The sequence below is a fragment of the Epinephelus moara genome, chromosome 7 (assembly GCF_006386435.1).
Source record: "Epinephelus moara isolate mb chromosome 7, YSFRI_EMoa_1.0, whole genome shotgun sequence".
NCBI classification, from domain to species: Eukaryota; Metazoa; Chordata; class Actinopteri; order Perciformes; family Serranidae; genus Epinephelus; species Epinephelus moara.
This window is the reverse complement of record NC_065512.1, coordinates 14,343,841-14,355,954: the sequence shown is the minus strand read 5'-3', so window position 1 is coordinate 14,355,954 and position 12,114 is coordinate 14,343,841. Positions and strand designations below refer to the sequence as shown.

Genomic DNA, 12,114 nt, shown 5'->3' with positions numbered 1-12,114 from the left:
TAACATTTGAATTAAACTTTAACAGCTGATGACTTGAAAATTATGCTGACTGTCATTTGCATCGACTATTTAGGAAAATCAGAGAAAAATATCATTTGCATAATAATTTGGAACGCGGTGTATGTTAAACATATCTGCTATAAAATAATGCACAAATGTCATATCCCAGGCTTGGAGAAACATACAATACCAACATTCACTCTGGCGACTGGGTTGACCCCTGATACAGAATGATGGGACAAGGGTATAAAGAAAAGATGGCGAAGTAAAACATGCTGCCTCATCAAGTAGAATGTTTCTGAGATGAACTTGATGTGTTGCATCAAAGTTTGGTCTGTCAACAGGAAACACATTTGTGGCCGCTTGTCTGATTAAACATTAGGGTTGTTTTTGCACTATTTTGCTCACATTAGAAGATGTGTGAAGATGTTTCCCAGCCTCTTTAATGACAGGGCATTGAACTCTCTGAGCCTTTAAGCATTCTGAATTGCCCCGCTGTGTGAAACAAACATATTATTTCTACCTTTCTATATAGGAATCAGGTCAGAATCAGGTTCATGCACTGATGGATATGATCTCTACTCATGGGTGGTAATGTAGGGTAATTTCCTCCTCATTCTCAAGAATGTCTTGGTTGAGAGCTTGAACGCTTTGTGCTGAAGATTTGTCTATTTAAAGGAAGCAAAACTGGCTTGTGGGTGTTTTCCTTATTAAACATTGTTAATCTAATGCTGTGAAAGGTTGGGCAACAAAAGCTATGCAGTTGTCCAAACAGCAGACTAATGCTGTGTCTCAAATCGTGTACTTCTGTAGGCTACTTACACCTAATATTTTGAGTGCATAAGTGCGTTCACACTGAGAAGTATGGAAAAATGCAGTGCACTATGAGTACCTGGATGGTGCACTCAAAACGGTCAAAACATTGAGTGTGGAACTATGGACACTTCTCGCCCTCAATGGTCGCCATCTTGACTACGTAGCGGAAGGGGAGGGACCACTTTTCAAACTGGAAATGGTGGCTGAGGACTATGCGACCGTGAACGTTGCTGCATTGTATAAATATGTGTGTTTTTTGCACTAAGCACCACTATACTGTTGTCGGGTATAAGCCAGCAGTATGTTTACTGGGTTAATTTAGCAGTCTGTAATGATTTGGTACCGTGAACGATAACGCGAATGCTAATGCTAGTTTGCTAACTAGCTAATTTGCGGTTGTCATTTCCGGTGAGTGTACAACGGCCGTGTTTGGTTTGAGACAACACTACCCTGTCGAAATTTGTGCACTACACCAATAAGTACATAGTGCACGTAGTATACTACATAGAAGTATACTAACGGAAGTATGTGATTTGAGACACACCATAAGTTATATACAGTTAGCCATAATTCTGTTGATAATGTTGCTGTGTTTATATCACCCTATATGGATTCCTGACAGGAAGTGATGCAAACGAGTGAACATCAGGTTGTTTCATTGTTACCAATGAAGGTGTCCTGCTCGGTGACAATGAACAGGCTAAGCGACCTGTTGCTTGTTTGAAGAACTGCTAACTTTGCCCCTTTTTTCGGTGAAGCTTTGCGCACCTCCAACCTATTTTCAGAGCAACAGCAAGCTCGCTCCCTTAATGTTGACTGTTGTTTGTAAAATATCTGGACATTTTTTTTCCTGCCAGTTTGCTCACTTGCTGGAAAAGTCTCTGTTGCATGAAAACCAAAAGTACAAACAGGTTATTTGTAATTTTAGGATAAATTACACCAAAATTCCAAAAGTCACTGGAAGATATAAAGGGCTGGACAGAAACCAGACGATCTGCAACCTCTGTGATGATAATCGTGTGGGAGATTAGTATCATATTTTGTTTGAATGTCAGAATGTAACCTTAATGACTTACAGAGAAAGGTATTTGCCAAAGTATTATTAAAACCGCCCATCTATGTTTCAATTAATTTTGTTATTACAATCACATAAGCCAAAAGTAATTTGTAAACTAGGTGCTTTTTTTTGAAGAATGTCCTTCCTTTGTTTAAATTACATTTGTTGTACTTAAGCCATGTCGTGTGTCATTGTTTTGTTAATGTATGTAGTGTTTGTACTCCATACCATGTGATATGGTCAAGAGTGAAATAAATTAATTGTAACTGAAGTTAGGAACTGGCATTACTCCCTTTAGTAGAATTTTGCAAGCAAATTTTGGATTAGGGACTTACTGAGAAGCATTTACAGAATGTAAATACAAAAATAAAATAAAATAAAATAAATAAATAAAATTAAATGAAATAAAATAAATTAAAAATAATAAATAAATAAAATTACTAAATAAAAATAAAGTGATCATTTTTAATGACTTAAATATATAGAGTAAAGCTTCAGCTGACAAAGAACACGTAGAAGAGTCACATCGTCAATAGTATGACATCACATTTGGCTTTATTCTTACAATACAATTTAAGACAAATCTTAAAGCTGCTTTATACAATATATTCATATTTACAATGTAAATAATTGTGAGAGGGGGGGCCCTTTCTCCCGGTGGTTACACCTTTGTCATCTGATACATATGACTGTCTCTCAAAGCTCAGTTACTGACTTTCAGGGACCTCTAAAGAATATTTTTTTGTGTTCTATGTATTTACAAGTAGATCAGTGTTACAGTAATATCAAAACACATCAGTAACAACTTAAACAAGTTTAATTCTTCTTCATGGCACAACTTGAATGCATCACTTTCTTTGCAAAATCGTAGTTTTTCCAAAAACCCAGGAAATGGTAAAGGTTAAATTTAAACATGACACTCTGCACTATAAAAAGACGGTGTGCACCTGCTTAAATTCTTAAGACACACACACACACACGCACGCACGCACACACACACACACACACACACACACACACACACACACACACACACACACACACACACACACAAGATGTGGGACCCAGCTGGGATGAGGCCTGTGTGGGGGAGCAGGAAAGGTGGGTGAGGAAGTGGTGAAGGTATTTATCTTTGCACGCCCACACAACTCAGATGTGGGTATGAAAGAGAGATGTGTGGCGTATGTTCTCATTTTGGCATAGCTTTTGCATAATCCAAAATCTATAATGCTCTGGGGACCATCGGAGAAATGTTTTTGGTGGCACGATATCACCCATGACAGTTTTCTCTTTTAGTAGCTCCAGTGTAAAACTAATTAAATCCACTTAGACACCTCACTCAAAAATATTCGCCACATTACTTAGTCCGTGTGTTTCTTTCCTCTGTAAAGGAAGTGAAAGTTGCTGTGGTGCTGCATTAATGATCACGACATTTTTTTAAAAAGTTGAGACAAAGCTTAGCTTATTTATCTTAGTTCCTGTGCACAAACACAGATTCACCAAAGTCCATTTTGACACCACTGTTACTGCGTAGCAAACACATGCCAATGAGAATAAGGCAGTAAGATACACCATCATGTTAAAAGAAAAATATAATAGATATGGAACAATACATTTTAATACATGTTGTCCATTTTAATGGACATCTACTGCATATGTACATGCACTACTGTCACAAGATCTCAAGTAAAAGACCTGTTAGTCGTGTCACAACAAGTCACACATGAACACATGTGACTAAAATAGGCCTTTTTGAGTTTAACCAGAGTAAACTAGGGCTTGTCTGTGACACTGCTTGTATGTTTTTTTATCCTGTACGCTCGGCTGTGGTTTCTCTCAGGTGTTGCTGCTGCTGTTCTCAGCTGTCACCTTGGAGGAGGCACCGGAAGTGTATAGATAGTCCTTGAACAGACTCAGCACCCGCTTCTTGTAGGTCTTAATGGCGAAGAAATAGATGACTGGGTCCAAGCAGCAGTTGAAGTTCATTAGTGAAACTGTGATCTGCAGGGAGAAGATGGATTATGAGGTGAAAAATTGACGAGGATTGTTTGAAATCAAACGAGCAGGAATGATTCCTACCTGTAAGGACACCTTAAAGGCCCTGAGCTCCTCGCAGGTTGCCTGGTGGTGTATCTCTCTGGACATAAACTGCATAACGTTGAGGTGGTAAGGGCTGAAGCACACGATGAAGGTGAGGAGGATGAGTAGGATGATGGTGTTGGCCCTGTGGCTCCTCCTCGATCGACCGGTCACAGAGTTCTGCTTGGCTGCGGCTCGCAGCTTTAGGTTGATCTTGGCGTAGCAGCCCATGATGATGACGAGCGGACAGCAGAAGGAGATGACGCAGGCCAGGAGCAGGAGATACGGGGTGAAGCGGGAGCCGTCGAAGTTGATGTACTCCATGCAGGTCTGTCTTCCCTGGTGCTCGCGCAGCATGCTGCGGAACAGCAGAGGGGCTACCTCCAGGGATACCACAGCCCAGACCAGGCAGGAGACCCTGCGAACCACCTTCACGCTACGCAAACACTGCAGCCGGTGTGGGTGCACCATCGCCAGGTATCGATCCAGACTGATACAGGTCATGAAGCCAATACCTGGAGGAAATATAACATGCTGATATGATTAATGGACTTGTGTCTTTTGAGTGTTAAGACCACTCAGAACAGTTTTATACACATCCTGTCACATCCACCCCTTTACTCAAACATTCATACACTGGAGCACTGGGGCGACCACACAAGGTGCCACATACTCAATTAACCATTCACACGCAATTTGGGGTTCACTGTCTTGCCCAAGGACACCTCAATAGGCGGACAGTAGGAGCCAGGGTTCGAACCACCCCGACCTGCCCCACAGTTTATGCTTTTAACACATGCACAACGTTAGGAAAACAAACAAATCATTTCACAGATAACAACCGACAGTGGAGGTCATGAATGTAAGCAAAATGGGCTGGCACTTGTAAAATTTTGGTCAACAAGCTTTTTATAGGTGTGGTATATGAAGGTTTGATGCAACTTTAAATTTAACCAAGTTGTAAGATTTTCAAAATGGCTCCAACTGATGATTGTAGATTAATCTGTTGCTTGTTTTTTTGATAAATCCATTAGTTGTTTGGTCTATAAAATATCAGAAACTGATGAAAAATATTGATCATTAAGCCCAAGATGACGTCCTCAATGTGTTGTTTTGTCCACAACCTACTGAGTTTCAGTTTACATCTATTCAAGCCTGTCTGACATTTGTGACAGATGCTCTCAGACACCAGCAAACTTGACTTGTATGTTCTGGTCATATGTCATATGTATGTAATTGAACATACTGGAACTGACTCTAGACCCATCGCCTCAGATTGGCATCTTTGGTATCCCTGGGGAGGGGGTTAGGATGACTCTACACAAAGAACTTTGCCGTCGAATCCTCCTCCATTTAATGTGTCATTTTTGAAACTGGAAAACATAGAACATTTTCTATCCATGGCTCAGCCAAGAAGTTTTACAAACACTGGCAACCTCTCGTCTCCCACTTCAAAACAATGCAATCTATCCCATTAGACTAGAGTATGGGAGGTATGACCGGAGAAAGATAAGGGACATATTGGTGCATTTGTTGTGCAGACACAACTATGTGTGGAGATTTAACAGTGTGGGTTTTGGGTTGTGATCGTGTATTGTATTACCCTCTGACTTTAACTGACTTTTCATTTATTCCCTTATCTATTTATTTTAAATTAGTTGCACACCTACTGTGTCCATGTATGTCAATCATTTTTATTTATTCTATTAATTTATCTTTACTTTGCTCTGAGCTGAGAGGGAGGTGTTGAGGGGTGGATGTGGGGGGTGAAAGGGTTAATGTTTCTGTTTAAAAAAGAAAAACATGACACTGTGCCACTGCATTATCATATATGGAAATTGCTGAATAAAGTATGGTTAAAAAACAATCTATCTAAGCTCATGCGTTTTCATGCATAATGTAAATGCTGCCATCTTATACACGCACAATGGAAAAATAAGGTTATTACAACCTGGTGTTAAGATAAGGTTGCATATATGCAGATACTCATAGATATGGTAGTGTATTGGAAACTGAACATTACCTGCATATGTATTTGCAAAGAAGAGCAGCGTGGTCAGTCTACAGAGGAGGTCACCAAAGGGCCAGTCATAGTGCCGGATGTAGTAAATAATTCTGCCAGGCAGTGCCAGTGTGAACAGGGTGTCAGAGAGTGCGAGGTTGACCAGATAAACCGAGGTGGAGTTGAATTTCTGCTTCCTCTGGCAGGTCACATAGAGAACCAAACTGTTGCCACATGCGCTGATGATAAAAACCACTGAGTAGAAAATAGGGAAGAGGACCACGGCTGCTCTCTGGTAGACGAACACATCACAGCTGCTCTGGTTTGGAGAGTTTTCAGCTGAGTCCAGGGAGATATTTTCAACAGCCATTCCACCTGACGTTTAGGAAAAAGGATGAAAATCATGAATCATTAAAAGTGTGCATGAGCAGAGGAACACACGACCACTGAGCTACAGATTAAGATCATGATAGTATAAATGTTTAAAGTACTTACAATAAGAGAGCAAGTTCCCAAGTGAAGTCACTGTTTATACTTCTGAGTCTGGGGGTTGTAGTTGCAAGTTGAGCTGTGATACTTTAAATACCTCAGAAAAGGTTGGATGCAGTGTTCAAATCCCACCTCTCCTTTTTGACATCATATGTCTGTCAAAGTTTGTCATGCATGCTGAGACCTCAGCAGCTAGTTGATGCACTGTGCACAGTCAGTTTTGAGACAAATGGGATACACAGTCAACTCAGTAGTCAACAGTGTATAGTGTGGTAACTAAATAAATATAGAAAAAGAGTTTTGGGTTTCATAAAACTGTATTATGCATTGTTTTAAATGTTGTTGCCGTATAATTAATCTGTAAAGGACATTTGCAGTTGTACTAACCTCTATCAAAGCTCCTATACAAATCAAGTTTGATGTATTTACTGTACATGTATATGAATGGTATACCATGCGATGACATTTACATGTGTACTGTATCACACCATCTTGGCCATTTGTCAGATCCTCACGTTGCTCACATCTTATTTCACAAGAAGGGACTGTTCATTACTTATGAAGGGAGAGGGGGTGGTGCAAAGTGGGGGAGGGTGTCAGTTTTTGTTTAAGCACTTGGGATGGAGTTATGTTGTTTATTTTGGCTCAAAAATGCTGTCTTAACCCCTAAACCTGTCAGTGGATTTGAAAGTCATGTTTTCTTAAAAATGGCCAAAATCACACTACTTATCGTAGCCAGAAACGGTAAATACAGAAATTATTGTTGGGTTTTTAAATTTCCAAAGGTCCTTGAATACATTGTGCAGAAGGAAACATAACCAAATCTAAGCTCAATATGTGATATTCCATCAAAATCACTGTATTCTGCATGTCCCATTTGACATTGTACCATAATAAACCCTGTAAAAACATTAAATTCTGCGCTCCTGCATGCATTGAGATAGTGAAAAACTGCAAGATTTCATTTTCGATTTTAACTGTCAAAAAATCAAGGGGTAAGTTTTTTAAAATGTGAAAACATCCTCCATGCAAAACAGCACATTCTCATTCACCTCGTTTGGTCATGGACTTTCCACGTCCACATTTGACATTAAAGGTACCCAGGGTGTGTTGGTTGTTGACGTTCTGGGACACCATGTCATGCTCTGCCTGTTACATGCATTGTCTTCTTTCAAAATACACTTCCTGTTTTTACATACAATCTCTTTCAAAATAAACACACCACGTCAGTACAGCACCACAAATTTAAGTTACTTTCCTTCAACAACAAATAGAAGTGGTCACATTTAGCCAACAGACGCATGTGGTTGAGTTCAGGGGAAAAGATCAGGGTTTGGCTTTACAATCACACTGGAAGTGAACACCAGCATTACATGCATTGTCTTCTTTCAGAATACACTTCCATTTTCACAGGAAATTTACCATTTACATACAGTCCCCTTTAAGATAAATGCACTATATTGCTACAACACCGTGAACTGACGTTTTTGTACGTGTTGTCTTCAACAACAAAAGCACGTGGTTAGGTTTAGGATAAAAGAACAAGGTTTGGGAGAAAGTTGGTGTTCGTTGGACCCATCCACCACCACTCCCACCTGCCCCAGTTGGACCTTAACTTTCGTCCTTGTCCTGCTGACGCCACCGCCTATGGTTAAACCATAAGGGCAACCAGCCGCGTATCATGCCGACGTTAAAGGATGCCTTTTTCGTCAGTTTCTGACACCGTAAGTCACTGCCCAAGCTCCTGCTTTCGACAACTTTGGAGTGAGACAGGATTGTGCAAAATTCCTTATAGTATTCTGGCTGGCTGTGTGTGTATGTGCAGGTGTGTAGGGGTGTGTGTGTGATGTGTAGGCTTATTAAATTTTGTTGGTTTTGTTCGATAGGACAGGTGGCTGTCGTGCGGTCATATTCTGCTAAAATGCACACACATCCTGATGATTCAACATGTACGGAGGATTTGAATTTTGCTTAAAAAGTTAGCTTGTTTTGGTGATAACGCTCACTCCTGTGCTGTTTGACTCCAATACCTTTATTTGATGTGAATTGAATTTAAAGTGTGAATTTAAAGAATGATTGTAAAAGTATTTGTAGCTTTGGGAAAGGTCAAGATAAAAACAGAATGATACAAAACACCCAGCCACGCCCCCTCCTCTGATAGATGAAGAACAGTCCCTAAGCACAACTGGTGAACACAAACACACACACAGCCACGTGTTTTATTAATTAGGTGGAAAGCGGCCAGCACTAATGCTAAAGAAAACCAAGTATCATCACTGTATATTGATGATAAACATTGTGGGTATCCTGTTCCTGGCCCTAAAAATGAGGTCAGTCCCCATTATGGTGCTGTGAGCAGCACCGACCTTACCGTCCCCACAATGTGGTTAGTGCAAGAGTTCTGCTTTTGAATGTCTGTGTTTTGGAGAAAGCCAGACAGTGATAGAGATAACATAGAACTAGTTGTGTTCATGTTGTTCTCTGCAAATATGAAGTATTAGTTTCAACGTGGCTGCTGTTTAACAAACAGATTCTAAGTTGCTTTGGAGAAAACCATCTGTAATTTGACATGTAGAGTGGCTACAGTTTAATGAAACAATGCACGTATTTGCACTGCTGCTTGCAGTTGGCACAGCGTGTTTTTGAGAAAGGTTAGATGAAGTGATAAAGTGTGAGGTTTTATATCGTGTTCCTGCCTCTGAGGTTTCTCAAGTTTGCACTCTGTGTGTAGCTGAGGTGAAGGCAGACAGGCCTGAGATGGAGCTGATGGAAGATACAGAGGGCTGCTTAAGTATTGCTGGTGCTCGTTGAAAAAAACAAACAAAAAACTGTCACAATCCTGTGATGTGTGGATGAATCACTAACAGTTTGAAGAATTTCACATCTACATACATCTCAACCACCAACCTCCTAAAAAGATTAAAAACATGAACAAGCTGAAGCGAAAAAGAGCATGGTGCTAAATTCTAAGAAAAGCTATGGTGGTGAGAAATGCGGCAAAGTCGATTTGGAAGATGCAGCAGCCTCACTGTAGCAAACAAAACTCAGTTTGCAAATATTAACCACTCATTTTTATTTTAGTTATCCACAAACAGACAAAGAAAACAATCATTAACTGATATTTTGTTTTGCTAAGAAGATATTAAAGAAACCAATGACACAAAAATGTACAATTAATGCTTTATTATTATCACTGAAAACAAGATACAACATTCCAGCAGTCTGCTAAACCCCATCACCGTCAGACTAATAGTACAGTGGCCGAGCTAACAATAGAAGAAGAGTAGCCACAGTATCTCATCCTGCTCGCCCACCAAAGCTCTCCAGGTTGGTGTAATTGAAATGGATGGCTGCTGGAAAGGCAAAAGGTCACTAATTGTCACCAGTCAAATGCGGTTATAATACAGCTCACTTAGGTCACAATAAGAGCTTCATGTAGACAATGTCACCTGCAGGTTAGGAGCCTGCTGCACTTCAGGCCTGCATTTCATGCTCCATTAATTCTGCGCGCAGAGTTAAACATCTCGTACCATCTGAACGCCGTGCTGGAAAAGGAAAAGACAAGTCGTTTGTTGAGCGCTCGCTAGGCGTCCTGGGGGGTCTCTGGGTGTTAAATACAACGGGAGCACAGAAGGACATGGAAAGAAGGAGATGATCACTTCTGCTCATGCTTGACCTTTGTGTTTTCACTACCTAAAATAACCTGTGCAGAATTTGAACTAGGAATATTAACACATAGACACATCTATAACCTTTACCTCTCTGTTCACCACAAGCATCATACATATGGTAGCCTACTGTGCAAATGATTTTAAAGCCTCTTTCTTTTTGTTTTTGTTTTTGAGTAACTCTTGCCTTAATCCCATTACACCTCCAAAACACTAGTCAGTGGTGGGGTTTCTGTGAAGTGCTGTAAAGTTGAGTTGATTCAAAACACATCTAAAACACACATTAAACATGGCTTAATAGTAATTTCAAACACAAGTACACAAATCAGCTTCACTATAACTCGCAGCATTCACAGACAAACACTTGTCTTTATCTGGACACATTTTCCCTACAAATACAACATGCTAACGTTATTAGCACAAGCCTATGGTATTTTACGCGGCTAGCGGACATTTCCTCGGCTCATATGAAGCCAGGGACAACAGCAACATTTAACAAAGGTAACGTTACAAAATTCGGCTCCATGACAACTCACAAGGTTCACCTACAAAACAACTGTCTTATACCGAACAAATTTTCAAAACAAATATAACATGCCAACGTTATTAGCACAAGCCTATGGCGTTTTACGTGGCATAAATTAGCTTAGCGGCTAGCGGACATTTCCTCGGTTCATATGAAGCCAGAGACAACAGCAACATTTAACAAAGGTAACATTAAAAAATTTGGCTCCATTACAGCTCACAAGGTTCACTGACAAAACAACTGTCTTCAACTAGGCCTAAACACAGTTGATTCACAACACACATTAAACATACATTAAACATGGCTTAATAGAGACAATTTCAAACACAAGTACACAAATCAGCTTCACTGTAACTCGCAGCATTCACAGACAAACACTTGTCTTTATCTGGACACATTTTCCCTACAAATACAACATGCTAACGTTATTAGCACAAGACTATGGAATTTCACGTGGTATAAATTAGCTTAGCGGCTAGCGGACATTTCCTGTACTCATATGAAGCCAGAGACAACAGCAACATTTATCAAAGGTAACGTTACAAAATTTTGCTCCAGCTCACAAGGTTCACCCACAAAACAACTGTCTTATTCTAAACACATTTTCCGAACAAATATAACATGCTAACGTTATTATGGCATTTTAGATCGTATAAATTAGCTTAGCGGCTAGCGGACATTTCCTGTACTCATATGAAGCCAGAGACAACAGCAACATTTATCAAAGGTAACGTTACAAAACTTTGCTCCATTACAGCTCACAAGGTTCACCCACAAAACAACTGTCTTATTCTAAACACATTTTCCAAACAAATATAACATGCTAACGTTATTATGGCATTTTAGATCGTATAAATTAGCTTAGCGGCTAGCGGACATTTCCTCCGCTCATATGAAGCCAGGGACAACAGCTAAACACGTTTTCCAAACAAATACAACATGCTAACGTTATTAGCACAAGCCTATGGAATTTTACGTAGTATAAATTAGCTTAGCGGCTAACGGACATTTCCTATACTCATATGAAGCCAGAGACAACAGCAACATTTAACAAAGGTAACGTTACAAAATTTTGCTCCATTACAGATCACAAGGTTCACCTACAAAACAAATGTCTTATTCTAAACACATTTTCCAAACAAATATAACATGCTAACGTTATTATGGCATTTTAGATCGTATAAATTAGCTTAGCGGCTAGCGGACATTTCCTCCGCTCATATGAAGCCAGGGACAACGGCTAAACACGTTTTCCAAACAAATACAACATGCTAAAGTTATTGGCACAAGCCTGTGGCATTTTACATTGTATAAATTAGCCTAGCGACTAGCGGAGATTTCCTCTGCTCATATGAAGCCAGGATAAATCACACACAAGACTTAAAATGCTATTTTGTGGAGGCTTTATTGTCTTCACAATTTATTGTTTCTTATCTGAAATTGAAGTAAATAAAAGCTTTGTTTCTACTGAGGGAAA

General features: G+C 39.8%; 1 protein-coding gene across 1 annotated transcript; it reads right to left on the bottom strand.

The window, feature by feature from the left end:
• Positions 1-3,635: 3,635 nt before the first annotated feature.
• Positions 3,636-6,327, bottom strand: si:ch211-184m13.4 (uncharacterized protein LOC798560 homolog). The gene is made up of 3 exons (XM_050049004.1): positions 5,976-6,327; positions 3,953-4,467; positions 3,636-3,874 (listed from the first exon to the last, which is right to left on the bottom strand). The coding sequence occupies exons 1-3, from the start codon at positions 6,322-6,324 to the stop codon at positions 3,710-3,712; spliced, it is 1,029 nt and encodes a 342-aa protein (XP_049904961.1). The 5' UTR covers positions 6,325-6,327; the 3' UTR covers positions 3,636-3,709.
• Positions 6,328-12,114: the final 5,787 nt, after the last annotated feature.

Coding starts and splice junctions, on each gene's coding strand:
- si:ch211-184m13.4 (XM_050049004.1), bottom strand. CDS start 6,324: ATGGCTGTTGAAAATATCTCCCTGGACTCAGCTGAAAACTCTCCAAAC. Junction 4,468..5,975: donor CTTTGCAAATACATATGCAG/GTAATGTTCAGT, acceptor TATTTCCTCCAG/GTATTGGCTTCATGACCTGT. Junction 3,875..3,952: donor CCTTTAAGGTGTCCTTACAG/GTAGGAATCATT, acceptor TTCTCCCTGCAG/ATCACAGTTTCACTAATGAA.